General features: G+C 47.9%; 1 protein-coding gene across 9 annotated transcripts in view; it reads left to right on the top strand.

Moving 5' to 3' along the window:
* The window catches only part of ARHGEF10L (Rho guanine nucleotide exchange factor 10 like), a 94,950-nt gene that overhangs the window by 51,008 nt on the left and 16,152 nt on the right, over nt 1-27,790 (top strand). For 7 of the 9 annotated variants that reach the window (XM_061602006.1, XM_061602005.1, XM_061602004.1 and 4 more), the window contains 15 exons: nt 372-551; nt 1,774-1,890; nt 2,149-2,241; nt 2,590-2,763; nt 3,483-3,628; nt 4,869-4,883; nt 5,933-6,117; nt 7,323-7,438; nt 8,891-9,018; nt 9,457-9,557; nt 14,272-14,393; nt 16,254-16,340; nt 17,001-17,221; nt 18,883-19,037; nt 24,950-25,095. In XM_061602006.1, the coding sequence (XP_061457990.1) occupies nt 372-551; nt 1,774-1,890; nt 2,149-2,241; nt 2,590-2,763; nt 3,483-3,628; nt 4,869-4,883; nt 5,933-6,117; nt 7,323-7,438; nt 8,891-9,018; nt 9,457-9,557; nt 14,272-14,393; nt 16,254-16,340; nt 17,001-17,221; nt 18,883-19,037; nt 24,950-25,095 (1,986 nt within the window). The remainder of the gene's footprint in view (nt 1-371; nt 552-1,773; nt 1,891-2,148; nt 2,242-2,589; nt 2,764-3,482; nt 3,629-4,868; nt 4,884-5,932; nt 6,118-7,322; nt 7,439-8,890; nt 9,019-9,456; nt 9,558-14,271; nt 14,394-16,253; nt 16,341-17,000; nt 17,222-18,882; nt 19,038-24,949; nt 25,096-27,790) is intronic. The other 2 variants (XM_061602007.1, XM_061602010.1) reach the window with 1 other exon arrangement.

Here is a 27,790-nt window from a genome sequence, read left to right as displayed (position 1 = left end):
GGACCTTCTGCCTTGAGATGGTTATAGAAGGCAATTGATAAATGATAAAATATAATACCACTGAGCTATGGTCCTTTCCTTAAAAATAAAGAAAGCTTCTAGTCCTCCTGGTTTTGAATAAATGGCAGATTTAAAACATAGGAAGCACTGAGTCAGAGCACTGGTTCATCCAGCTCAGTACTGTCTACACCGATTGGCAGCAGCATTACAGGGTTTCAGGCAGGGAATCCTTGCCCAGCCCTACCTGGAGATGCTGCCAGGGTACCTTCTGCATGCAAAGCTGGTGCTCTGCCACTGAGCTATGGGTCTTCCCAAACAGCTTTTTACAGCCCTGAGTCCTCTCCATCCCCTCACTCTCCTACCATCAACAGGATTACAGGAATCCTCTGGTGGAGATGGAACCCAAAGTTCTCAGCATCCGGAAATGCCAGGTGGTCTTCTTCCGGGTCAAGGAGATCCTCCAGTGCCACTCCATGTTCCAGATTGCCTTGTCGTCACGTGTGGCTGAGTGGGACACAACAGAGAAAATTGGTGACCTCTTTGTGGCCTCGGTGAGTGTTTGCAGGACTGCGCTGCTGAATTGCAGCATCTCTGTCTGCCTCCTCTGCCTGGAGGATTGCAGGTCCATAGCTCCTTTGTGTTAATATCCTTGGATATTTTGTACTCAGAGATGCAGAAGGAATATGAAGTGGGAAAAATAGCCCTTCTAGTTTCGTGTCTATGGTCCAGGAGGACTGGAATACAGATGTAATGATTTGGGGTCCATGGACGAAGGCCACAGTACCAGGAATGGTATAAAACACCATCTGCTCAGTCTACCAACAGTTTGACTCTTCCAGCAGCCCCCATTTTAACCCTGGGAAATGATAACAAACGACCAGTTTGTATGAAAGGAATGAATAATCCTGTGAATGTCTCTAAATAAGGAGTATCCAATGTGGTGCCTTCCAGATGTCTCTGGGATACGATTCGCTCTTGCTGTGCTGGCTGAAGCTGATGGGAGCCCAAAAACAGCTGGAGGAGACTGTTTGTTACCCCTGCTCTATACGATAGACTATCCCCGTTGCTGAATTCTTTTTGGTCCCTGCGTAAAACTTTTTTGTTTAGGCAAGCCTATCAAGATGCATATTATAGATGCTGATGTGTTTTAATTTCCTTTTGCTGTTTGTTGTTGTTTTTAATTTGTTTTAAAAAAAATTTAGTTACTTGTTTTTGATTGTCTTATAGATAATTTTCTTTTCTTTTGTAAACCTCTCTGTGGTTTTTTTACAATCAATGCTGTATATAAATTTAAATAAATAGATAAGGAGGCAAGGGCTTCATTGATCTTTGATCAAAAGATGTTGATTGTAGAGAAGGAAAAAACATTGCTTGGTCTTACACCTATAGGAATAGTCAAACCTATTGTTACTGTAAACCGCCCAGAGAGCTTCAGCTATGGGGTGGTATACAAGTATAATAAATAAATAAATAAACCACTGAGGTCTATAAGCTTTTCCTCATGTCATTGCTAGGAATGAAATAAGGCTGAAGAACTTGCAGCCCTCCAGAAGTTGTTGGCCTTCTGCAGGGCCACGATGGTTGGCAACATTCCCCAGCCCTGAAGGAAGCCAACCCTGGGTCCTAACTTTCAGTTTGCTTGTACATTGCACGTTGCTTAGAGAACTCTTGTTATTGGGGAAGTGGGGGGTGGGGGAGACGATAAGTCGATTGGCTGAATGAATACAATAAAGAATTGCACAAATGCTCCTTCTCCATCTTTTCTTACCGAAGTTTTCCAAGTCGATGGTGCTGGATGTGTACAGCGAATACGTCAACAACTTCACCACTGCCATGTCCTTGATCAAGAAGGCCTGCCTCACCAAGCCTGCCTTCCTCGAGTTCCTCAAGGTTAGAAGAGAAAGGTTAACACTGTTTCCCCAGTCTGTAAAACCAGTATGTTAATGTCCTACCACAAGGGTTGGTTGCGGAGGTGTCTATGGTAAGGTCTATGATGCACCTTGTATCCCAGTGTTGCATCTAGGTGGTCAGTTTGTTATTGGGTAGGAAGGAAGACAGAGTTATCTCCAAGGTGAGAGGGTGGAGGCTTACCAGAGTGGAAGGCTGAAGTCCTTGTGCTAACTGCAGATGTTTCTCCTCTCTTGGCAGAAGAGGCAGATGGGGAGTGCTGACCGGGTGACCCTCTACGGCTTGATGGTGAAGCCCATCCAGAGATTCCCCCAGTTCATTCTTCTGCTCCAGGTACCATTTTTAAGTTGCTCATCTTGAGTGTTCTGTAGTTCAGGGCTGAGGAGCCTTTGTTCAGCCGGAGGGCCTCATTCCCTTCTGTTGCCTTCTGCCTGGAGGATTGTAGGTCCGTTGCTCCTTTGTGTTAATATCCTTGGATATTTTGCACTCAGAGATGCAGAAGGAATATGAAGTGGGAAAAATAGCCCTTCTAGTTTCATGTCTATGGTCCAGGAGGACTGGAATACAGATGTAATGATTTGGGGTCCATGGACGAAGGCCACAGTACCAGGAATGGCATAAAACACCACTTCTGTTGATCACCATTTAGCGGCTCCCCTCTTGCTCCTCTGTGCAACCCAGGACATGCTGAAGAACACCCCGAAAGGCCACGCGGACCGGCTCTCGCTCCAGCTGGCCCTCACCGAGCTGGAGACCTTGGCGGAGAAGCTGAACGAGCAGAAGCGGCTGGCTGACCAGGTGGCCGAGATCCAGCAGCTGACCAGGAGCGCCAGTGACCGGAGCAGCATCAACAAGGTGGGCAGAGTGGTGAGAACCAGTCTTGGAACACAGAGGTGGTGGTGGCGGTGGTGGTACTTTTCCTCTTATATTTCCTGGTAGCACCTAAAGCTCCATCTACTTGGCCAGAGCTGGGGAACTTTTTTTTAGTCAAGGGGGTGCATTCCCTCATGGACAACCTCCTAGGGGCAGCATGCAAAAACGGGTGGAGCAGTGGGTGGGCCTCGCACCTTTGCACAATAGGCTACACTCTGGACATCCAAATGTCAAGATTTTCACGCATACACACACGCACACACACTTTTTCATCCTCCGTATAGGGAAGCATGCTTCAAGGTCACATTCCAGCCTGGCAAAAGCACTCCAGTGGTAAGTGGAGCAAGGCCAGTGTGGGGTGTGTCCTGGGGAGACCTAGAAAGAGTCTCAAGGGCCAAATGTAGAGGGCAGAAGGGCCGCATATGAACCCCTGCCTGAGGTTCCTTGATTGATTGCAGTGGCGTCTGGTGGCTCTGTGTCAGTGGGGCAGTGGAATCTGCTTCTGGTTTTAGTCTGATATTTTGAGGAGCTGTCAAATGTGCTGAAACCTAGTCCCACAATAGGTTCAGCACCTTGGACAGCTTTACAAAAGCACGGATTAAAACTTGAAGCAGATTCCAGTGCCCCATTGTCTTGGAGCCACCACTAATTGATTGTTTTCTTGGTTTTCTATATTTCTGTCCTGCAACATCTTTCCTCAGTTGTTAAGTTCAGGGCAGCGCCAGCTCTTGCTTTGTGAGACCCTGACGGAGACGGTTTATGGTGACCGGGGGCAACTCATCAAATCCAAGGAGCGGAAGGTGTTCCTGTTGAATGACATGCTGGTGTGCGCCAACATCAACTTCAAGTGCGTACCTAGAATATTTTGTGTGCATGGGTGCATCTCTGTGCTTGTGAGAGATTTAAGAACGTAAAGAAGTCAGGCTCTGGGATGCGGCAGAGCCAATATCAGACCTGAAAAATGGAAATTGACTTCTGTGCACCTTCGGCATATAAAGACGCTGTCTCGGTTTTGTTTTGAAAAGTACAAAGCCGAATTCAGCACTAGAAATGTGTTTTTCCCCCCACCAGGAATGAATGGCAGACACTGTTATGATGACACCTTGTCACAAGGTGTGCAAAATCTTTTTCTTTCGTAACACTAGAATGTTTGCATGTGACACAAGGGTGGGGTAACCGCTCCTCCCTCCTCTGTCCCGGAAGTCAGACTGGCTCATCTCCATGCAGTGCATTATGAAGGTGCAAAACCTTAACCACAAGCACCAATAAAAGCATGAGTCAGTGAATACAAACCCTGTTCTCCTCTCACTTGCTGAATGGATTCTTTATTTCATTGATTTGTTTTAAATGTGTCCTTCCAACTCTAGTAGCAGCATTGCTTGGCACTTCATAGGAACATCAGATGAGCCTTTCAGCAGTATCAGCCAAAGGGGGCCCCTCTAGTCCAGGCTCCTGTTCTTACAGTGGCCAGCCAGATGCCCCAGTGGGAAGCCCCCAAGCAGGACCTGAGCACAACAGCGGTGCTCTCCTGACTTGTGATTCCCCAACACTGGTATCCAGAGGCCAGCTGCCTCCGACAGTGGAGGTAGAACATAACTGTCATGGCTAGTAGCCATGGATAGCCTTCTCCTCCATGAATTTGTTTAATCTGAATTGGTGGCCATCAATGCATCTCTGAATTTAAGTTTGAACATGGTTCTGGTGGTTTTATCCTGCACCACCAGAACCAGCCTAAAGTTTCAATTGAAAAAGGAAGGGATTTAAAAGCAAAGTAAGGCAAAGGAGCAGAAAATGTTCTGCAAGCAAGCAAATAAACAAGCAAAAAACAAGAGTCCAGACAGTTTTTAGAGGCAGATGTGCTAAGCAGGGCAGCCAAAAGGCCCATCTAGTCCAGCATCCTCTTTGCACAGTGGCCAACCAGATGCCCCAATGGGAAGCCCGCAAGCAGGGCATGCGTGCAGGAGAAGCCCTCTGTCATTAGACACACCTTGCTCAGCTGTGTGGATGTGAGTCGGTATGAGCTCAGATTTCCCTGTCTCCGAGACTTCAACAGTAGTGACCCTTGCTTTGATGTTTCTGTTTTGCAGGCCAATGAATTCCAGGTAGGCTGAGGGTTGGGTGGTGGTGGTGGTGATGAGGTGCTTGCCCCACTTTTGTGGGGATGCGAGTGGTTGGCATGTTGGTGATGGGTTGCAATGGGCTTCCAGTTGCTTCTGTCTGCTTAATTTTGGGAGCTGGCTCTTTCAGTAAGCAGGATAATCAGCACTTTCCATGATTTGTGGTGCTTTGGTACAAGGGTAGAATTTCTAAAAATAAATAAATTGGAGGCTGGCCCTGCTATTGAGCCAAGTGAAGAGGCTGATTCACGTGGCAAAGGGGTCTGTGGACAGAGTTGTGCATGTGCCAGGCTCAACTAGGGATATGGGGAAGAAATTCAGTTCAGTTTGCATTTTAATGTGAACCTGCCTGATTTGCACTTCCCAATATGCTGCCTGAAGTGCCTCCTTCGAAATTTGCACCTCTCTGAATTTTTTGGTACAGTTCTCCATTCAAAAAGAAGTATACAAAATTCGGGGAAAGAGTGCCTAAAAGTGCATATATTATTGAAAAATAACATGCACAAGATGCATTAGTTTTAGCTGAAATTGCTTGCGAAAATGAGAAATGCTGACTAAGAAGCTGATGAATTTTCATGAGGATTTAAAAAAAATAAAATAAACGGATGTGGAAATGAACTTAAGTTTGGAAAAAATGAGAAACCAAAATGGACAGATTTGAACCTCCCTATTTACAGCCTGCTCTGGGCCCCCTAAGCTACTTTGATGTTCTAAGATGTGTTGGCAGATCCTGTCCTATTGCCAGCATTAACATAAGAACTTAATGATATCCTGGCTACTGGATCAAGCCAATGGCCATCTAGTCCAGGATCATGTTCTTACAGGAGCCACTTCTGGGAAGCCCACAAGCATGACATCAGCGCACCGTTGCTCTCCCCACGTGTGATTCCCAGCAGACGGCACTCAGAGGCTTGGCAGTTCGGTTGCCCTTTTGCTGCATTCTGTTTTGGTCTGGCTGTGCTTGAGGCTGAGAGCATCCCCCATCATCCATCTCTTTTTCTTTAAAATTGGATTTCCCCCCTCCCTTTTTGCAGGGGGCAACTGGAAATCAGTAGCCTCGTCCCGCTGGGCCCCAAGTACATTGTGAAATGGAATGCCGCTCTGCCACACGTCCAGGTTGTGGAAGTCGGGCAGGAGAGCAGCGCCCAGGAGAAAGACAATATCGTCATCTCGAACGTCGGGTCCAAAAAACACATGCCAACGAGCCAGTCTTCACACAGTGAGTGTGGCTTCCCCTTCCTTATTTCCGCACTAGTTAAAGCATGAATGTGGGGAGGGGAGGGAGGAGGTAAAGGAACAGGACACCTGTCAATGGTAGACTCATTCCCAGTCTTTCTGAGCCCTATCTGGAGATGCCAGGGATTGAACCTGGGTCCTTCTGTGTGCAAAGTAGGCTCTCTAACCACTGAGCTACAACCCTTCACTCCCACCTCAATTGACACATTAACATTCCCTGTGCTCTAGAAGCTCACAGAACTTTGTCAGGTTTGGGTTTGGGTTTTTAATTTTTTTCCTTTCCCTTCTTAATTTACAATCCCCTATACATCTGCATACCTAGGGTGTCTCCAGAGGTATATAGAAGCTTCTTCCTTATTTTTGAGTAGCTGTTTTTTTGCTTCCAAACTATATATATACAAGCCCTCCTCTAGAACACTCCATTTCATCTCCCCCTGTTCTTTTGTCCAACTGACAAATCAACAATCTGTTGTCTACTGTCTCACTCCTCATTTTGCTGATTTGGGAGATGTTTTCCCCCCCCCACACACGTACTTCTGCAAATCTCAGGATTCTCACGAGCTGTTAATACCTGCCTCTTCCTTGGGCTCCTGTCCTGCCTGCTCTGACCACTTGAGTTTGTTATTTGTTATTTATTGAATGCATATCCTGCTCTTCCTCCCAAAGGAACCCAAAGTAGCAAACATGTCAACAAAACAGTTTAACAGGAAAGCATTCTTAAAACAGTTAAAAGCACCCGAAAAACACAATTACAGTTAAAAACATTCTTTCTCAATTTAACAACCAAAACTAATTTGAAGTGCAGTGAAAAAGCTGTTTGCCAGAGAAGGTGATTTGATTTAATATTTGTATGCCACTTTTCCAGCAACCAAGTTGAGCACAAGTTGGCTTACCACAATTACAAAGGATTAACAAACAAAAGCAGCACTTCCTCATACAGAAAGAAATAGCCAACGTAGGTAAATGAATGAACCAGATCAACGAAGGTACAATAAATGAATCAAAACAGTATACTGTAAATAAAAAAAGACTCAGTCATGTGTCTGGCATGTCAATCATCCCTTTTCACTGTGTAGTGGGATGAGCTGAGTGTCCTTACATATAAACCTTTTTTTTGGGAGAGGGGATTGTGTATCTATCTATGCTCAGAATCTTTTAGTAACAGTGTTATTCCCCCCGTTCCCCCAGATAAAGTCTACTTGGGTCCCCCTCGTCTGTTCCAGGAACTTCAAGATCTCCAGAAGGATCTGGCTGTGGTGGAACAGATAACGCTTCTTATCAGTACACTCCACGGCACGTACCAGGTGAGCCCAGTTCTCCATCTGGAGCGATGCCCAATGGGACTCCTGTGGGCCATTAGGGATGGTGGAGAAATTCAATTCAGTTCACATTTCAAGCAGAGCCTATCAAATTTGCACTTTCCAAAATAATATGAGACCTGAAACACAGCTCTCTCTTGAAATTCGCACGTATCCAAATTTTGCCATGTAGATCTCCAACCAAACTATGTTTACAAAAATATACAACTATTAGGGGAAGGTATACATAAAAATGAATATATTGGTGAAAATAACCTATAAAAATGCATTGCGTTAGGAGTAATTCCTTGCACAAATACTTATGTTAGTTGAAACTGAATATATATGTGTGTGTGTTAGGAGAAATTCACACTTACTCTATATGCTGAAGAATTTTCATGAGGATTTTCATTTTAAATTGCAAATTGCTGCAGAAATGTGGAGAACTGAATTTCAGATTTGGAAAAAATGAGAAATGGAAAGACTGAAATCGACATATCCAAGACAGGGATTTGGAAAAGACTGATTGATTGATTTTAGTTCATTTATATACTGCCTTTCCTCAATGAGTTGTGCCCAAGTGGCTCACAAGAGACGTTGACTTCAAAGCACAAGAGCAGGGGTGGAGGTTAGGGGAGAATGCCGTTTACAAAATATACCAATACAGAAGACAAAAATCTGACTTAGAAGCAGTTCAGAGGCGTGGTGGTGGTCCTCTCTGCTGCAGCCTTCGTCCGCCTTCACAGCCATAGTAACGTACACATTGTTATCCTCCGCCTGTTCTGCTGTTGAGGACATTCTTGGATCGTTCTTGTCTGCTTCCTCTCTCTTGACTTTACTGCCATGGGTGACCCTGCTGGGAGTGCATGACTCCTGACAGCATCGCTCACAGGGTTCATTGGAACACTCAAGCCCACTCACCACTCCAAGGTGACGATTCAGTGAGGAGATGATTCTCACCCAGCTTAGATGATTTGCAGCTTGCTCCCTCCTCGCTTCTCCAGAGGAGACTCAGAGCAGCAAAAGGAAAATGCTTGGGAGGGCAATGATGGCGAGGCTTCTCCTCCAGCCTCCTGGAAGCTCCAACAGGTGGTGCAGCCAATTCAGTTTGCAGGCCAGATCCTGATCTGCCTTACCCCTCCCAGGCCAGATTTGACAGGTGGGTGGAGCTGCCTACCTGTCAGTCATCTGATATCCCAGAAACCCATTGTCACCTGCGCAGCGTTTGGAAGTCCTGATAAGCCGCTCCCCATAGCTGCCAAATAATGGTGGGGGTTTGCGGAGTTTGGGTTTTTCCTGCCCACAGATCTGGCAGGGTCAGACTGACCACAAAGCAGCGCCGTCACCAGTGCCCAGCCAAAACCACGGGGAATTTCACGGCCACCAAAGGAGGTCACGTTGTTGGGCTCGCCTCCCTTCTGAAGGGCCTGGCTTGACCCTCTCCTCTCTTGCTTCTAGAACCTGAACATGACCGTCGCTCAGGACTGGTGCTTAGCTCTGCAGAGGCTGATGAGGGTCAAGGAGGAAGAGATCCATTCTGCCAACAAGTGCCGCCTCCGCCTCCTGCTCCCGGGGAAGCCAGACAAGTGGGTTCTTTTGCTCTATTTATTTTAAAATTCCTCCCGGGGTTGGCTGTTGGGGGAAGAGAAGAACTTGCTGTGTTGGCGCTCTCTGACCCTGAAAGGTGGGCTAGGAGAATCTATTCGGCTTCTCTTGGGAAGTCCCACCATGTCTTTAGAACAGCCTTCCCCAACCTGGTGCCCTCCAGATGTTGCTGGAGTCTGACAACATCTGGAGCAGCACGTGTTGCCCAGCCCTGTTCTCTGTTCCTCCCTTTAGAGATTTAACAGGTTCAAGAGTGTGAGAATGCAGAATTGATCTCTAATAGGTGTAAGAGTTTAAGGATGCTTTTAGTCATAATCATTAATTAGATTTCTGCCCTGCCCTTTCTCCCAAAGGAGACCAGGGCAGCAACAAGACACTTTCTCTAATCCTTTGTTTTCCTGAATTGTTTCTCACCTCAGGTCCGGCCGCCCCATCAGCGTGATGGTGGTCTTCATCACCCCCAACCCCCTCAGCAAAATCTCCTGGGTGAATCGCCTGCACTTGGCCAAAATTGCCCTCCGTGAGTAATCTCTGTTGCCTAAAACATTCACTGGGTTGTTTTTTTAAAAAACACAAGGCACTATGTAGGCTTTTGAGTTACACAGGGCTCTTCTTCAACTTGAACATTTTTAAGAAAGAAAGAAATATATATATATTTTTAAAAGTCTAAAGCCTTATGTAGTAATGTGAGATGCCTTACTTAGTAATACAAGATAACATATCTTTGCTGATTTGTTATTTTTTCATTGAAAAGTGAACTGCCTTGCATGGTCAGATTTTTTTTTTTAGCTAAACCAGCATCCAAGGGCCAGCCAGGTGCCTCCAGGAAGTGCCCAACCAGGAAAGGAAGACAGTAGCCTTCCCCTGCTGCTTTTGTCTTTAGCAGCTGGCATTTAAAGGTAGAGCGCCTCTGGACATGGAGTTCAAGCTCACCATCATGGTTACTAGCTATTGATTGGCCTCTCCTCTCCCTCCGTGGAATTACCAGACCCCCTTGCAAAGCCATGTAAGACAACATCTGTAGCCACATCTTGTCTCATAAGCTAATTATGCTTTGCATGAAAAAGATCGTCCTTTTGTGGGCTATTACTTTCTCTTGGTGCCCTTTGGTGCCCCTCCCCCCCCAAATCAGCACCTGCCTGTTCTCTTTTCCAGTTTTGTGTGTGTGTGTGTGTACATCAGTGGCAGTCTTTGGGGGTTTGCTACGCCCGCCCTTTAATTAGCTGCCTTTTGCTTTGTGTTTTTAATTTTTCTGTAATTAAAGAGCCGAGCAACCACTCCCGGAGGTGCCCAGCGGAGGGGAGAAATAAATTATACACATTTTCCCCATGAGCTGCAGGAGTTTAATGTGAATTTGCAGGGGGGAAAAGGCAGTTGAGTGTCAGTGGTATGTCTGGACCCCTCTCCCTTTGCCTCCTCCCTACCCCCAAAGTTTTTCATATATTTCTTAGTCTTTACATTTGTAAAGTAGGGGTTGTTAACCTTTTATGGGCCAAGGGCTGCATTGACCAATGGCCAAGCCTTTGGGGGCCACATGTCAGAGTGGATGTGACAAGAACTGTGTGTCTCAAAGGTGCCTTCTGAAAGAATTTCCATGTTTTTCTACACTGTTTTAAAGAACTTTTTGTCAGTCATTCATAATTAGGTTTAAATTAAATATAGATTTAGTAACGGGAGATATCCACACCATACCTTTTAAGCTTCTCGTTGGGGGCATCTGGGTGGCCACTGTGAGAAAAGTGGATGGGCTCCCTTTGCTCTGACCCAGCAGCCAGGCTCTTCTTACTATTATTCTATAATAATAATAATAATAGATGATGCAGGAGAAATGTTCGGCAGGGCGCTCTTTCTTATGGTGGTGGCGGCGGCGATGGATGGAGCTGTTGTTTGGATCTCATTAGCCATCCTTCTTCTTTGCTCACGGGAGGCTGTTAGAAGGACGAACGCCCTTTTGCTAATTGCCTGAAATGGAGCCACCCCCGTCTAGATGTGTGCTGGGGAGGGGGGAAGAGAGGGGAAAGAGCCTCCAATGTCATTGTTCAGAGCAGCTCCTGCCCTTTAATCTCTTCATTGACTGGAGGAGAGAATGTAGTAAATGGTTCCAGGCGGCCTCCGAACGCCCCTTTTACATTTCAACTTGTCTGCTGGCTCCGGGGTCCCTCAAGATGCTCTTATCTCCGTTTCCTATTTAACTCCAGCAACTACTGTAGCAGCAAAGGCTCTCTCTCTCCCTCTTTTATGTTTTTAAATGAGGGAAGTGCGAGGGGGTAGAGAAAATCATTTGAAAATCTCATTTGAACCTCTGGCTTCCCCCAGGCACCGATGATTTAATTTTCTTGTTTTGTTTTTCATTTTTTAAATATATATATATGTGCAGTTTGTTGGCCTATTTTAATCCAAACTGCCTGTGGGGAAAAGAACTGCAACCGCCACTTAAAAATAAGATTTTTTTTTAACCCTCTTAAATGTGGAAGAGCGTTTCGTTTTTGTTTTCTTATGGCTTCTTTTCTCCTTCTATAGCTGTTGAGCGTGGCATGGATGTTCAGGGCTCACAATGCTGGCATATGCTGTTTTGAAGGAGAGCAAAGGCTTCTCAGTTGTGTGCTTGTGCGTGTGCGTGTGTGTGTGCAAATAAAGGTACCCAGGGAGAAATTCTGAATCTTTAAAGCAGCATCCATTTCCCCCCCTTTCCCCCAAAAGCCAACCTTGTGCTTTTGGGGAGAGGTTTCATCTTAAGAACATAAGAAGAGCCTGCTGGATCAGGCCAGTGGCCCATCTAGTCCAGCATCCTGTTCTCACAGTGGCCAACCAGGTGCCTGGGGGAAGCCCGCAAGCAGGACCCGAGTGCAAGGACACTCTCCCCTCCTGAGGCTTCCGGCAACTGGTTTTCAGAAGCATGCTGCCTCTGACTAGGGTGGCAGAGCACAGCCATCACGGCTAGTAGCCATTGATAGCCCTGTCCTCCATGAATTTGTCTAATCTTCTTTTAAAGCCATCCAAGCTGGTGGCCATTACTGCATCTTGTGGGAGCAAATTCCATAGTTTAACTATGCGCTGAGTAAAGAAGTACTTCCTTTTGTCTGTCCTGAATCTTCCAACATTCAGCTTCTTTGAATGTCCACGAGTTCTAGTATTAAAAGAGAGGGAGAAAAACTTTTCTCTATCCACTTTCTCAATGCCATGCATAATTTGATACACTTCTATCATGTCTCCTCTGACCCGCCTTTTCTCTAAACTAAAAAGCCCCAAATGCTGCAACCTTTCCTCGTAAGGGAGTCGCTCCATCCCCTTGATCATTCTGGTTGCCCTCTTCTGAACCTTTTCCAACTCTATAATATCCTTTCTGAGATGAGGCGACCAGAACTGTACACAGTATTCCAAATGCGGCCGCACCATAGATTTATACAACGGCATTATGATATCGGCTGTTTTATTTTCAATACCTTTCCTAATTATCGCTAGCATGGAATTTGCCTTTTTCACAGCTGCCGCACACTGGGTCGACATTTTCATCGTGCTGTCCACTACAACCCCGAGGTCTCTCTCGTGATCGGTCACCGCCAGTTCAGACCCCTTGAGCGTTATATGTGAAATTCAGATTTTTTGCTCCAATATGCATAATTTTATACTTATTTATATTCCCTACCCACACCCAATCCCAGGCTCCAACTTCCCCCTCTCCCAGCCCCCCCCAGGATTAAGCCCCCCCCTTGATCATTCTGGTTGCCCTCTTCTGAACTTTTTCCAACTCTATAATATCCTTTTTAATACCCACCAGCTGCCAAAGAAATGGTCCCTCTTTCTTTGCTGGCTGTGTTCAAATGGACAAACAGCTTCTCTCTGGCCCCTCACCGAAGCAGGCCAGAGAAGTTTAACAGCTAGTAGCCACTAGGCAACAAAAGCTATTGACGCTAATTAAATAGAAACTTTTTAGCTAAACAAATAACCTCGAGGTGGTTATGGTTTCCCTTCCCTCCCTTGATGCAACACAATTGCTTTCTTGTTGGCATACTACAATCCTGTGATTCAATATTTTGAGCTTACAATGTAAAATTTGACAGTGGAGAAGACAGTGCCTCCCACAGAAGGCACATGTGACTACTTCTTGGAATGATTTTTATTTATATTATTTATTAGTTGCTTTTCTTACACAAGTGACCCAAAGCGACATACTTTAAAACCAGTTAAAACAAACACAACCGTAAAACCTAAAAACACATCTGGACAGTCAAACCAGTTGAAAACAAACACAAGCTATTGATAAAAAACCTAGAAAAGCATCAGTACAAAAATAAAGGACAGGGCCACAGGTGCTACCCCACTAAAAGAGCCCCCCGGCAGCTGAGGCTCCACACATTAAGGGCCAAAAGCCTGGATGAGGAGGAAAGTCTCTGCCTGATGCCTATAGGCAAAAAAAGATAGTGGGGGGCCTCCTGCCAAATTGGGCCCATCATGTTTTCCGCTATACCTGATGCCATACGTGACATGGGGGGTGGGCAGGCAGAGACGTGCCTTCAAAGGGAGAATTGGGAGCCTCGAAGCATGCTTCTGGTGGTTCCTTTGCAGGTGAGGCTTGGTGGCAGAGCTGACTGGAGGTGACAATAAGCCCTGCTGGGGTTGGCTGTGCTATGGAGTTCAATTGGAACACAGTCAATCCCTGCCCCCAAAGCAGGGCTTGCTGTTAGCACAAATATTCCTTTGCATCACTGGCTTGAAATGAAGCCGGTGATGTAAAGGATCTTCTTCTACAAACACGACCCACAAAGCCAAGCCACTGTCTGGAGAGCAGCTGCCAGTCTGTGTAGACAGGACTGAGTTAGATGGACCAATGGTCTGACTCAGCATAAGGCAGCTTCCTATTTAAATCACCAACCCTTTATTCAGAACCATGAGGACTGGAAGCTTTGTTTACCTTTAGGGAGAGGCAGTAGCTCAAGCGGCAGAGCTCCTGCTCTCTGTGCAAAAACATTTCCTAGATCCAATCCCCGGTGTCTCCAGGTAGGGCTGGGAATGTCCCCTGCCTGAGACCTGAGACACTGCCAGTCAGTGTGGGCAATACTGAGCCAGATGGACCAATGGGTTCACTCAGTATAAGGCAGCTTCGTTTGTGTCTGCATCGTTATTTCTGTTTGTTACCAAACATTTCTGATGCAAGTTGGTTTTTTAAAAAATTGTTGTATCTACCTAGTCCAGAAGGATGTTTTGAGTCTCAGCTTCACTCTCTTCTCCTGCAGGGGAGGAAAACCAGCCCGGGTGGCTTTGTCCTGAGGAAGACAAGAAAAGCAAAGCTCCCTTCTGGTGCCCAATCTTGGTTTCCCGCACCCCTGCATTCTCTTCCAGGGCTCTTGACCTGCAGGTACAGAACCACGACCCTCTCCTTGTTTCGTCTCTCTGATCTTGTCTTGTCTTCACAACAGGGTGGGCTGGAGGGCGGCAGCCGGGGTCAGAACACAACTTAGGAAGCCGCCTTATGTCCAGTCAGATCCATTAGCCCATCTAGCTCAGTATTGTCTACCCTGACTGGCAGCAGCTCTCCAAGGCCTCAGGCAGGGGACATTCCATTCCTAGCCCTAGCTGGAGGTGCCGGAGGTTGAATCTGGGACTTTTTGCATGGGAAGCAGGGGCTCAGCCTAAAGATAACGTAATTTTTTAGTCCTCATGGGTCTGAGTAAAGGGCTAATTGAAAAAGAAAGGTAGGAAGTGGGCTTTTACTGAGTCAGACCATTAGTTCATCTAGCTCACTGCTGTCTGCACTGACTGGCAGCAGCTCTCCAGGCAGGGGATGCTCCCACTCTACCTGGAGATGCTGCCGGGGACTGAACCTGGTGCCTTTTGCATGCAAGGCAGATGCTCTGCCACTGAGCTCCCCCCCCCATCGCATGTGTGCGTTTTCTCTCCCGAAGGCCTGGCTCCCGTTTTGTCTAATAAGACCAAATGGTAGCAAGGTTTCCTCCAGGGGTGGCAGAGAGTGTTTCTCTTTCTCTCCCCCTCCCCATCTCTCATTTTGCCAAAGCTTTATTCCATCAGGTTGGCTGCTGATTTTGCTCTTTTTGATGATCTGTGATTTCCCCTACCATAGGTGGTGGTGGGGTTTGCTTCTGCATTCATATATTATGATTAATCTGCAAAGCTCTTTTCACTCCATGAAGTCCTTTTTCCTCCCTTCTGGCTCCCCTAGAGGATCTGGAACAGTTTGGGGTGGTTCCCCCCCCCCAGTGTATGTGTTTCCATCCTTTGGCTTCAAAGGGCTCCCTGTGTTTTACTTCTGGAGAAAGGGACCTGTACTCTCTTTGGAGGGAAGACATGAAAAGTCTGGGATCCTTCCCCATCTTCTCTCCTCTCTAGGCTGCTGTGAGACACAAGAGGGAAGCAACTCCTGTCCTCCTGCCACCCCCTGGCAAATTGTTGAGTGTGTTATTCCGGCAATCTGTTTGGGGTCCCTGGTTTTAAAGATGGAAGCCCTGCAGGTTGGAGGGGCCGTAGCTCAGTGGCAGAGCCCCTGCCTTGCGTGCTGGAGGTCCCAGGTTCATCTCCAGGCAGGGACGGGAAAAGGCTCCTGTCTGCTGAGCACTTTGGACAGCTCCTTGAAAGTTTTGACTAAAACCCGGAGCAGATTCACTGACATGGGAGCCACCAGCCCCCACTGACTGAGCTAGATGGGCAGACGATCTGAGCATCACATAGCCTAGGCAGCTTCCTGTGTTCTAAGGGGCAGGGCTGTTGGTCAGGGGCAGAGCACCCGCAAAATGTCTGTGGCTCACTCCCTGGCATCCGCAGGCAGGACTGAGAGAGTTTCCCCTCCTGGTCAAGAGAGGACTGGTAATCAGATTCAGAATAAGACAGCTTTCTGTGTTCCTTAATGTGAGAGGGGGGAGAGAGCGAGGTGAAGTCTCTGTTAGAAAAGGAGAGCAGACATATATGTTAAAAATAATAATTAAAAAAATACACATCCCTGGCCTTGTGAAATTCCCATTTGTTGGTGGTTGTTATGTCTTGTTTGGCATTTGTTACCCGAAGGTCTCCGAGCGACTTACAAAAATGGGGCTTCTCCAGTAGAACTTCTGCAGGGTTGGTCTTCTTAGGTGCTTTCCTTATGACTGACTTTAGACTCAAATGCCCACTCTCCTTTCAACATGGCTAGCCACCCCTTCCCTCTTCTTCTTCGGTATCTAATTTTCCCTATATTTATTTTTCTTTTTTTAAACTCTGCATGCAGCTTGGCGCCGCCGTGCACAGCCCTGTCCATTCCTCGTTGCTGGGTTTCTCTGCCATCAGTACTTCCCTGCCGCAAGGCTATCTCTGGGTGAGTTTGTACCAAAGCGCCTCATCCCATGAGCAGGAGAAATGGACTCCGAGGTGAATTGGCTCTTAGCTGTGTTTCTGGCCTCATCTGATGCTCAGCCACTTTTGCACAGAGTTTGGGAAGGAACTAGTTCTAGCTCTCCATGTCCCCAAAGGAACCCATTCCAGTTCAAGTTTTTCTCTGTACAAAGCCAATTAGTTTGTTTCATGTTCTGTTCACAGCTCAGTTCAAGTTCATCTGAATGATCCTTGGCCATTTTTTATCATCATTCAGAATGTTTCAAACTGCTGTGCTGATGTTTAAAATATACTTAAGAAGACATTACATACACACACACACACACACGGGGATGTGGATGGTTTAATTTATTTTCCCTAACAATGATGATACTTAAGCTTCAAGCCCCAGAAGAGTCTAAAGCATCAGAAACTCTTGTAACAGAATGAATCTGAAGATGAACTAGAAATCGTTCGGGTTCTACCCCAGAATGAGCTTAATTAATGTTCAGTTTACTTGACAAAGGTGGGAATGACTTTCAGGGGTAGTTCATGGCGTTTTGCTCAGTGAACTTTGTTCAGTGAACTTATTTAGGAGAGTTCCTTCTTCACCCAGGACAGCGGCCCTCATGCTTTTTGTTCATGTTTCTCTTGGCTTGCCCAGGTTGGGGGAGGCCAGGAGGGTGCCGGGGGCCAAGTGGAAATCTTTTCCCTGAACCGGGCAGTGCCCCGCACAGTGAAGTCATTTCCAGTAGCCTCGCAGGTCCTTTGCTCGGAATACATTCCGGAGAGGAGTGAAGAGGAGAGGGCTGATGATTCGGAAATGGCTGCCGACCAACCCTTGCAGGCGCAGCCAGTGATCTGCCTCGGGCTACAGGATGGCAGGTGAGGAAGCGTGTGTGATTTTGTGTTTGGCAGGCCGATGGAACGGGGCCTTTTTTGGTGGTGGCCCCATGCTTATTGAACTCACTTCCCCAAGTTTTCAGGCTGGCTCTGTCCCTGAAGGCTTCTTTTTGATTCTCTGTAGCTCACTGGTGGCTGATGCATGAGGGCAAATGGGGCAGTGCTCCACCAACCTCAGTCTGCCCTCATCCAGTTCCCCCCCACCTGCTTTGTTACTTACAACTAGTCCAGGGGATGGCCCAGGCTATCAGCTTCCTCCTGCTTAGTCTCAGTGCTGCCCTTGTAGAACTCAGCAGGGAGGAGGGTGGGGACGCAGCCGGTTATTGGCTCTGGGCTCCACCTATTGTTTGGGCTCCCTGCCTTCTGCCCCACATGTTCCAATGGGCACCAGCCATCGCTGCTGTGGCTTTGAGTGGGTGATGCAACTTGAGCTGAAGAGGCAGCGTGGAGAGCAGTTAGCAGTGTGTTTCTGGGCTTGCGTGTTCAGTTTGGGGCTGGATTCTTTAGGTTATTACAAACTGGTTGTTTTTAAGATGCTCTTAAATTGCGTTTGCATTGGTGGTGGTGATTTATATATCGCTTTTTGTGCAGGCTTTTCTTTTTCTTGTAAAGCAAAAGATAAAAGCTTTAACTTAAATGATGTGTGTGTAGGTGTGGAAATCCCCCTGCCATTGTCAGGTGTTCTTTATCCTTAAAATGAGCCCTCGGTTCTCGCTGTAGGAAACTCCTACTTCAAATTTAAAAGGAGATGTGCATTTATATTTCCGCACCCCAGAGCTTGGAAAAGTTACTTTTTTGAACTACAACCCCCATCAGCCCCAGCCAGCATGGCCACTGGATTGGACTGATGGGAGTTGTAGTTCAAAAAAGTAACTTTTCCAAGCTCTGCAGAAGAACTGATCTAAACCCAGGATTGCTAACATGGTGCCTTCCAGATGCTGTTGGACTACAGCTCCCATTGCCCTTGACCATTGGCAAGGCTGGCTGGGGCTGATGGGAGTTGGAGTCCACAATATCTGGAGGGTATTACATTGGCTACCCCTGGTCTGAACTAGGATCACTGACTGCCATTGCTACGAAGCTGGAGTCTACTCCCAGAGCCCCCCCCCCCAAGGATATGTTGCATTTTTCATACACACCTCAGCATTCTGTGTGATGTCAGTGCACAGACATCATGTTTTGGGGAAGCCCGTTGAAGCACTTTCTGGTTAAAGGGGAAAGCCACTCTCGCTGTCCTTCAAAGCCCCACCCACCCCAATTCCAGGCACTCTAGTTGCTGTTACTTGGAACGAGGAGAGGGAAGCACTCTGCATGTGCTCAGGGGCAGTGTCTCATTTTTTAAAAAATATTAGCCCTGTGTATTTCCGGGTTGATCTTCAGCATTGAAAGTAAAGTTCTTCTGTTGAGATTTCAATGCTAGCATTTGCAGCCCCCCCCACTTTGTACTGTATGTTTGTGTGTGTGTGTATATGTGTGTGTGAGAGAGAGAGAACCGCACAAACCTTTCTGTCACTTCCCTGCTCAGCCACCAGGAGTCGCTCATTCTGTTCTAGTTTTGCTGTGTTAAGTGTCAGCCTGTGTGATTTTCTCTCTGCACTCTTAACTGTGCTCTCCCCCTGACATCTCTCTCCCCGCAACCCCAGTATCCTGGTTTATGGAAGTGTGGACACAGGGACGCAGTGTTTGCTGACTGTCAAGAGCCCTGGCCGCCATCCCGTTCTCTGCTTGAAGCACAACCCTGGCCACCTCTTTGCTGGCCTGCAGAATGGAGCCATAGCTGTGTATGGAAGAACCAGCGGTGAGCGTGTGGCAGCGGGGGGGGGGGAGGACCCTGACTTAGTCCTTTCTCACAGGAGCATCCCGCCCCTTGTGCCTCGCTGAAAGCCAGTTTGAACCTTGTTTCCAAATTGCTCTCCTGTTACCCTTGCAAAGTCCTGAAGTTCTGCTGTGACGTCTCTCACAGGCAATAGTCTGGAATCCGAGGGTTGCATTTTGTCCAGTTTCAAGGGTTATAGCCAACTAAGTCATCCGCAGAGTAGTCCACCTAGCTCTGTGTTGTCTACACTGACTGGCAGCAGCTCTCCAGGAGTTTAGGCAGGGGACACTCCCAGCCCTACCTGGAGATGCGGCCTGGGACTGGGCTTCAGACCTTCTGCGTGCGAGGCCACTGAGCTACAGTCCTTTCCTTTCTGGAACTTCTCAACCGCCTCTGCCCCCAGAAACGCATCTGAATCTAAAAATGGCCTTGTGTGTTCGCCACTCCCTGGAGCTCCTCTCAAGGGGAAGGTTTTGCCTGCATTTTTGTGTCCAAGTGCCTTTTAATTAATTTGAAATCTAATTTAATTTCCGCCAGCCAGTGAAAGAGAGGGGGGGGTTGACCCTTCTCTGTGCCTTCATTCCACCCCTGCTGCACCCACTCCAACCCCCCCCAACTTTTATGCTAATTGGCTTTTAAAATGCAGTGTATGGAATTCAAGTTTAGGTCTCCAGACAAAACCTCAGTTTGAAAGCTCTGTAATTTCCTATTGATTCACTGGCAATTCTTTCCGAAGGTGGGGATGGTGCCTGTTTTACCCCCACTGAAGCCTGTCAGCTGTGTTTTAAATCCCCCTTCCCCTCTCATTTTTTGATAAACAGCAAAGACTTTGTCTCTTTCTCTCATTTGGGTCAGTTCTTGATTTCAGGAGGCATGTTGGACTTCACAGGTGCAGGGCAATGTCACCTGAGTGTGCTTCTGTGTGTGCACATGCACGCTGGGTTAGGGTCGCCTTTCGCTAGCTTCTCGTTGGCAAATGCTCCAAAGTCGCATTGATTTTCTGTGTTTGCTGAAAGGAGAGTTCGCGTGAGTGTGGGAGCAGGCAGGCTTTGCTATTTAAGAGGAGGGTTTGTCCTGTTTTTGAGACTGAAAGGGCCCACAGGGGAGGCCCTCAGTCAGAAAAGAAGCAAACCAAATGATCAAGGGAGCGTGTGGACCCCCAGAAGGCTGCCCAGAAGGGAATGCGGCCCTCAGGAGTTTCCCACTCCTGTAATAGAGCACTATTTACATTACTTCCTATGATGATTGGTCCTTCCCCACCCCCAAAGGTTTTATTTTCAGGGGGGAGAGCGGAAATGGAGGCACTTCCTCCCCTTTTCTTCCTCTCCCCGTTCCGATTCTCTCTGTGTGTATTTTTTTCAAAGTGATATGTCTCCCTCCTTCTCCATGTTCCATTAAATACTCACAATCTGCGACTCATTGCCCTCGGTTCCGGGGTTATAAACGGATGCTTGCACAGAGCCCCCAAACTCCACTTGGCAAATGCTTTGCTTTTATTAATTAGCTTCTGACAAGCTGTTTATGGTTTTTAATTAAAGTGTGTCTGTAAGGGGGGAGGAGAAACAACGTGGTTATTTGGGGGGGGGGATGAGCGGAAAGGCCGTATCTCCCAAGTAGATGGGGGCTGTTTAGACATTTAATTGTCTGTTTACATCTGCAAAGGGTATGGTCGACGCAGCCTCTGCTGGGGGAAGATACCTTGTTGGCGGTTCACCTGTTTCTTTGATAGCAGGAAAGCTGCCGTTCCTTCACACGTTGAAAGAGAAATCAGGGTGGAAATCAGTTAATTTCTGATTGCCTTGGAAGAATGGGTGCACCTTCTTGGGTGGGACCAAACGACTGATGGAGTTCCTGCTATGCAAAAGTTAAGAGCGGCTGGAAAAGTGATGCGTCCTGTGGCTCTCGGTTTCCCTGCAGATTGTGTGCTTGATGTTCTCCTTTATATTCTTGGGTTTGAGCGAGTGGAGGAGCCCCACTGAATTGGAGCGGAGGCCCATCTAGAACCAGATGGCCTACCAGATGCCTCCAGGAAGTACGTAAGCACGACAGAAGGACATCGGAGGAGCCTGCAACAGGATCTAGTCCAGCCTCCTCCTCTCACAGCGGCCATCCAGATGTCCCTGTGGGAAGACTACATGAGCGCAACAGCACTCTCCTCAGTTGTGATTCCCAGCAGCTGGCATTCAGAGGCGATGGGGAAGGAAGCACATAGCCAATGGGGCTAGTAGCCATTGCTAGCCTTCTCCTCTTCCGCCATGACGTTGTCTAATCGTCTTGTAAAGCCATCCACATTGGTGGCCATCGCTGCCTCTTACGGGAGACAGATCCCATCTTTCAACTGTGCACTGGGTGAAGAAGTCCTTACTTTCCTTCTAGGTGGAAAGGTGTGCGCTCTTATCATGGAGCCATAGGCCCTCCCGTCACTGTGGCGTGTCCATGTGTGCACGTCGCAGAGAGACGTGAGCTCTGCCCTGACTCATGTGAGCTCCGCTGTGCTTCACAGCCTCCTTCATCTGTTGAATAATGAAAATGAGCCTTCCATGTGAAGATCGCTTTGGACAAGGGTGGTGACATGTGGGAGCGCTCCGGCGTCACAGAAGTGGAGCGCTGCGGAATGCCGCTGCAACCCATTAAGGAAACCCCCAGCTGTTCTGCTGGTGGCTCTCTGCTGAGCAGCTGGGAGCTGCCCAAGGCCAGCTGTTGACAGTTCCCTCTTCCCACCCACTTCTTCAAGGCCCTTCTGGTAGATTTGGTGATGCCGGCTGCCGTTTTTCAAGTTTTGAACTTCACTTGGCGTGTGCCACTTTCTACTTTTGAAACCTCTTTTTGTGGGGTGCGGGGCAGGGTCCTGCTGCCTTTCTTTCAAGGCCCGTGCTAAGCGGGGTCGCTTGTCAGCTGGGCCCAAAGCACAGGGCAATCCTGGGGGCAGGAGAGTTCAGCCCCTTCCTGCGGTGGGCATGGTTTTTTTGCCGGGAGGCTGGCTCAGACACTCGCCCTTGGTGAAAGTGCAGTTGAACTCAATGGCATTGTCTGCCTGGAAAGAGGGGCAGGACTGCATGTGTGAGCTATTTCCCAAAGGCCACATATACAGCAGTCTGCTGCGTCTCATCGCGCTAGCTGCTGCATTGCTTTTAAAGCAATCGTTTTTGGGGGCGAGGGGAGATAATAGATAACTGCTTCTTGCTTGTAACATGCAGGTTGAGTACAGTCCTTTGGGGGATGAACTGTGGCTCTGATGATAAAGGACCTGCTTTTGCATTCAGAAGGTCCCAGCTTTGATCCCTGGCAGCATCTCCAGGTAGGGCTGAGAACATTCCCTGCCTGAAATCCTGGAGAGCCGCTGCCAGTCAGTGACAATGCTGAGCTAGATAGCCAAGGGTCTGACTTTGGTGTAAGGCAGCTTCCTATTTATTCAGAAGCATGAGGATAGCATCCTACCTTATTTTTGGGACCTGGATCATAACCCAGTGGTAGGACACTTTGCTTACATGCCAAAGGCTCCTGGTTCAACCTCTGGCATATCTAGGTAGGGCTGGGAATGACCTCCATCTGAAAACCTGGGGAGCCGCTGCCAGTCAGTGTAGACAATGCTGGAACTAGATGGACCAACAGACTGACTTGGCACAAGGCAGCTTCTGATTTAAATTGGCCCTTTAGTCATAACAATGAGGACCAGAGTCTTACTTTATTTTTAGGGAGAGGTTGTAGCTCAGTGGCAGAGCACCTGCTTTGCCTGCAGAAGGTTCCAGGTTCAGTCCTCGGCATCTCCAGGTACGGTTGGGAATGCCTTGTCTGAAACCATGGGGAGCTGCTACCAGTCAGTGCAGCTGTGGCAGAGGGCAAGGAGGTGGCTTTGTGATGTCAGAAGGACCAGCCAATCAGTGCTGTATGAGCAGCTAGCCAATTAGCAGGCCTGGTTACTTCTCTGCTCAAATCGTGTGGGGAAGGTTGAATGCCTGACCGCTGCAGGCTGCCTATGGGACTGCTCTAACGATGGATATCTGTCTGCATCCAAAATGTGGACAGTGCCTGTATTCAGCCAGGAAAGCTTTTTCACTACAAGATCTCATCATCTCTGCTTCACCCTCTCAGCATTTGGGGTTTGGAATAACTCAGACGCCGTCCAAAATATTAACATTGCTGCATCTGGTCAGAGCTAGGACGCAGAGAAAGAAGAACTGTATTTGTGTGTGAGAGAAGCGTGGACACGAAATGAATAACTGGGACCGTAATAGCGCAGTTTGGTGTGCTTTGCTGAAAGTGGCTGTGGGGATGTCTGCGGTTTGGCCTGTGGCTGAACTTGCCCTCTGTATCACCACTCTGCCGGTGGGGGAATGCTAATTGTTTCCCTGAGGAGCTGCGGTGAGACTCAGGCGAGGGGACTCTGACGTGGCCTCTCCTTCTCTGATCGCCGTGGTTTAAGGTCCTTCCGTTCCAGCTCTTCATTTTATGAGCTGCCACCCTGCTCTGGCATTTAGGAACTCGGCAGCCTGTTCTGCAGGAGTTGGCAGTGGATGGACTGTTCACATGCAAAATAAAGTGCCAATTGCCCATCCGCTTGATCATCCATGCTGCCTGTTTGATTCTCCATCCCATTTAGTTTAAATGAGAGACAGCCTTTGATAATTGGGGAAACTTACATTGTTTTGCCAGGTATAGTTTTCAGCAGCAGTATTTTTTTTTGTATGGGGTGGGTTAATTAGAGCTGGGTGAGTCAACAGCTTGCCCCTTGCAAGACTGTTGTGGCAATAAACGAGCATGGAACGTCAAATGCCTTGTGCTCTGGCAAGCATTACAGAAACTATTTGTAATATACTCAGTCTACAATCAGACAAAGATGTCGTTCCAATAGCTAGCTTGCCTGGGACTCTTTTCCCCTCCTGGCACTGGCCGAGCCTCTGTGATGTCACAATATTGATATAAAAAGTGTGAAATTATCTTTGCAATGTCAGAAGGGCCAGCCAATCAGGGCTGTATGTGCAGCTAGCTGATTAGCAGGCCTGGTTTCTCTTGATCTCCGTTGTACAGGGAAGGTCAAAGCGGGCAGAGCAGTGCAGCTTCTGAGGGTGGTGTTGGAGGTGGGCAGGAGTTGGATGTTCACATACTGGTCAAATCTCTGGTTTTAGGCAAGGCAGGAACACCTAGAACCTGCCTTATAGCAGGTAAGACTCTCAGCTCATCTGGTCTACCCCAGCCTTCCCGAATCTGGTCCTCACCAGATGTTTTGGAGGACAGCACTTGCCAGCCCCAGCCAGCATCACCAGGGATGATGGGAATTGTAGTCCAAAACATCTGCAGGGCTCCAGGATGGGGAAGGCTGGCCTCTACACAAGCTTTCCAGGGTTTCAGGCAGAAGCCATTTCTGTCTGGAGATGAATTTTAGATCTTCTGCACGCATCTCATGGACTCGACCACTGAGCTGTGCAATAATAAAGATGTATCTCACATCTGGTGGAACATAGATCATTGCCTACCAGTTGGGTTATTATGGAAACTTAAGAAGCTGCCATATACCAGGTCAGATTATTTGTCCAAGCACCCCCAGTGTTGCCAACTCTGTCTGGCAGTTTCGGACAAAGAGAAATACCTCATCCTTTTAACTGGGGATTCCTGGGGGAGGGGGGGAGGGGGGGAGGGGGTTGAACCTGGGACCTTCCGCACACAAAGCGGGTGCTCTACCACTGGCCTATGGGCCCTCCCCAAACTCTCTGGCCTACCAGGCTAAACCAAGCCAAACTTCTACTTTCTAGGATCTGAGGCTGTTGAAGTCTAGTGCCTTGTTGTGCTTCCTGATGGTCTTTGCCCTAGAAACTGGCTTTCTACTGACAGGTGCTGCCCTGTCCCCTGTTCTGCGAGCTTGTGCCTAATGCCACTTTCCTTTTTCCTTTCCACAGGGGGGCTCTGGGACCCGGAAGCTGAGCCTACCTGCCTGACGGTGGGGCTGGCACCTGTGCGGACTCTGCTGACCTTGGATGATGCCATCTGGGCCAGCTGCGGCAACCAGGTCACTGTGTTTGATGCGGCCACCCTGAAAGCGCAGGTAGGCATGACTCTGGGTGCACAGCAGCCCCTCCTGAAATCCCTATGCTGGCTCCCTGTCTGCCCCTTGAATTCTGTGCAAGCTCCTTGTCCCAGCGCTTCCCCTTAATCTCTCCTTTCACCCTCCTCTCCCAAAACATCCCTGCCTGTGACTCTCTTCTCCATCTTCGCCAATTTCAGCTGTCCCAGTTTCCTTTCAGTGATTCATTATTTTGCTCCCTTTCTGCCCCCACTTGCTGAAACGGCATCCCTGATTGTCTCCAGGATGCTGCCACTTCCTCCTCCTCCTCCTCCTCCCCCCTGCCCTAGACCTGCCTTTGGCACAACGTCTCATCGGATGTAGGGCAGGTAGGTGGGGAAAGCGACTCTGCGGGGCTGCGTGCCGGGTGCAACCTTTTTTAAATGTTCAGAAGCATCTTGTGTGTTATTGCATTTGCAAATATTACTGTACACCACCTGTGGTATATTGATGTACCTGTGGAATATAAATATTTTGAATAAATAAATAGGTTGCCCCTCCCTGTCTTACACGCATGCACACACATGTTGGCTATTAAACCGAGGAAGCAGAGGTTAAATTTCCACAAGTGAGCTACGTGGAGTAGAAGCGAAAGTTGGCAGAGCTCGAGCCATCTTCAAGGACACGTTGCTATGCAACCTAGGCTCGGGCAGCTGGTCTTATCTATATAGAGGGCCAGCAGACACTTGTGAGTGTGGGGGGTCAAGGAGTTTGTACAGAGAGAGCTTGTGATATATTGTCAGTAAAGTGACTCTTAAAACTTATTGCTTGTCCGGCTCATTGCTTCAACTGGCATCTAGCCTGTCACTATACTGTTCTGCATCCGGGGCATCTGCTTGCGCCAGATACAACATCCAACAACACACACACTTTGGACCTTAAAAGGGTTAGGGGTTGTGCGTGAGATATTCATCCCTGGATCTTTTATCCAGCCCAGCCCTGCAGTTCCTCCTGGCCAGCCTCTGTGTGGCGCTGTTACAGCACTCAGCATGGCCTCGGTTGCGGAATTATACAGAACTTGGCATTTTCTGGCTTTCCATCAAAGATCCTCTTCCTTCTCCTTCCTTTCTTCCTTTCTCCCCCTCCCTCCTCAGGCCCTCTTTCTTTTTTTGTAACGGTGTGTGTGTGTGTGTGTGTGTGGTGGCTTCTTTATCGACTCTGCAAATTTCTCCACTGACTGGCCGCCCAGCCGTGCAGCCTCTTCCCTTTCTCCGTCTTTGTTCTGTTATTCATGAGCTGCCCACTGCGAGGGTGGCTGAACTGTGCCAACTGGTGACCTTGGAGGTCAGTAGCTGGATTGTTAAAGGAACAAAAACACACCCTCTGGACGGTGCAGAACCCGGGCTGCTGATCAGTGACTCCTATCTCATGGTGTCAGAGGCAGTTTGTTCAGTAACAGCACTGTCCTGAAACCCACCTTCTGATTTCTTCATTCCCCTCCCCAGTAAAGAGGCTTTCATTTTTCTGCCTCTTTCTCAGGACCTGTGAGAATTTCTTTTGGGCTGGTGTGGGGGTTTGCAGCTTGCTTTGTCGCTATGAGGTGGCTAAGAGTCGTGGGTGTGTATGTTTACCTCCAGACATTTCTTCAGCATTCTGCAGTCTCCCCGGATGCCCACCCTTCCTGATCTGCATAAGCCCCTTGGGAGAAGATGCCTTGTGACGTCTTCTCCTGGGCTTTGATTGAGGTTCAGGCACTGGGGGAGGCCTCTGCGGCTGCCCACCCTCCCTAACAGCCTGCGCTTCCTGATCTGTAAAAGCCCCTTGGGAAGAGATGCCTTGTGGTGATGCCTTCCCCTAGGCTTTGGTTGAAGTGCGGGAAGTCGGGTAGGCGTCAGACACAGAGTACTGGTGGGAAGATTTGCAGAATGAAAGAACACTTAACATATACCTCTCGGCCACCACAAATATAAGGGAAGCACAGCAGCAACAGACACCAAAGCTCTACACCCACTCATGAGAATTTCACCAAAATACAACTTCTCCGTGGATAATTTTTTTGTGTTTTTGCCTTTGATAATTTTGGAATGCCAGTTTCTTTCCTACTGAGAGGAAGGGCGAGATATAAATAATAATAATAATAGTATTATGTTAATTAATATAATTAATAGATTAACTATAATAAATTCTTGTTGTTGTTGTTGTTGTTATTATTATTATTATTATTGATGGGGAATGGTCAGGAGCAGAAAAAAAGGGAGAACTTTTTGGCACGACACTAAGTGCATTAGAACATGTAACATTTCTCTGGCATTGTCTCTAAATCTGCCTTCCCAGCCTGCAGCCATGGGGGTGCAAATCTGGTCCTTCTGTTCAGCTGAGGGGGTGGCTTATGCATGGCTGGAATATATCCTATTGTACAAAGGCAAGAGTCCCTTTGGTTCCCTAGTCCTGGTATAACACAGGTGCCCAACAAGAGCTTCCTAACGGTACATGAAGGGGGTCACCAAGGCTCTGTGGGGGTCACCAACTCTCCCCCTGTGTGGAAAGAATCTTACTAGTGCAAAGTTTCCAACAAAGCTTATAGTTTTGTGCCCCGCTCTCTCTAAGAGGAATTGTGATTTCAAGAGAGGTGTGTGTGTGCCTGTGTATGCATGCTCCTAGCTTAACTAGCCTTCTCCGTGCTCAGAGATGGCCTGGCCTAGATTTCCCTCTGCTTGCCTCAAACTAGTTATTTCAC

Source organism: Rhineura floridana, chromosome 18 (genome assembly GCF_030035675.1).
Source record: "Rhineura floridana isolate rRhiFlo1 chromosome 18, rRhiFlo1.hap2, whole genome shotgun sequence".
In the NCBI taxonomy this organism is placed as follows: domain Eukaryota; kingdom Metazoa; phylum Chordata; class Lepidosauria; order Squamata; family Rhineuridae; genus Rhineura; species Rhineura floridana.
This window is presented reverse-complemented; position numbering and strand designations above follow the sequence as displayed.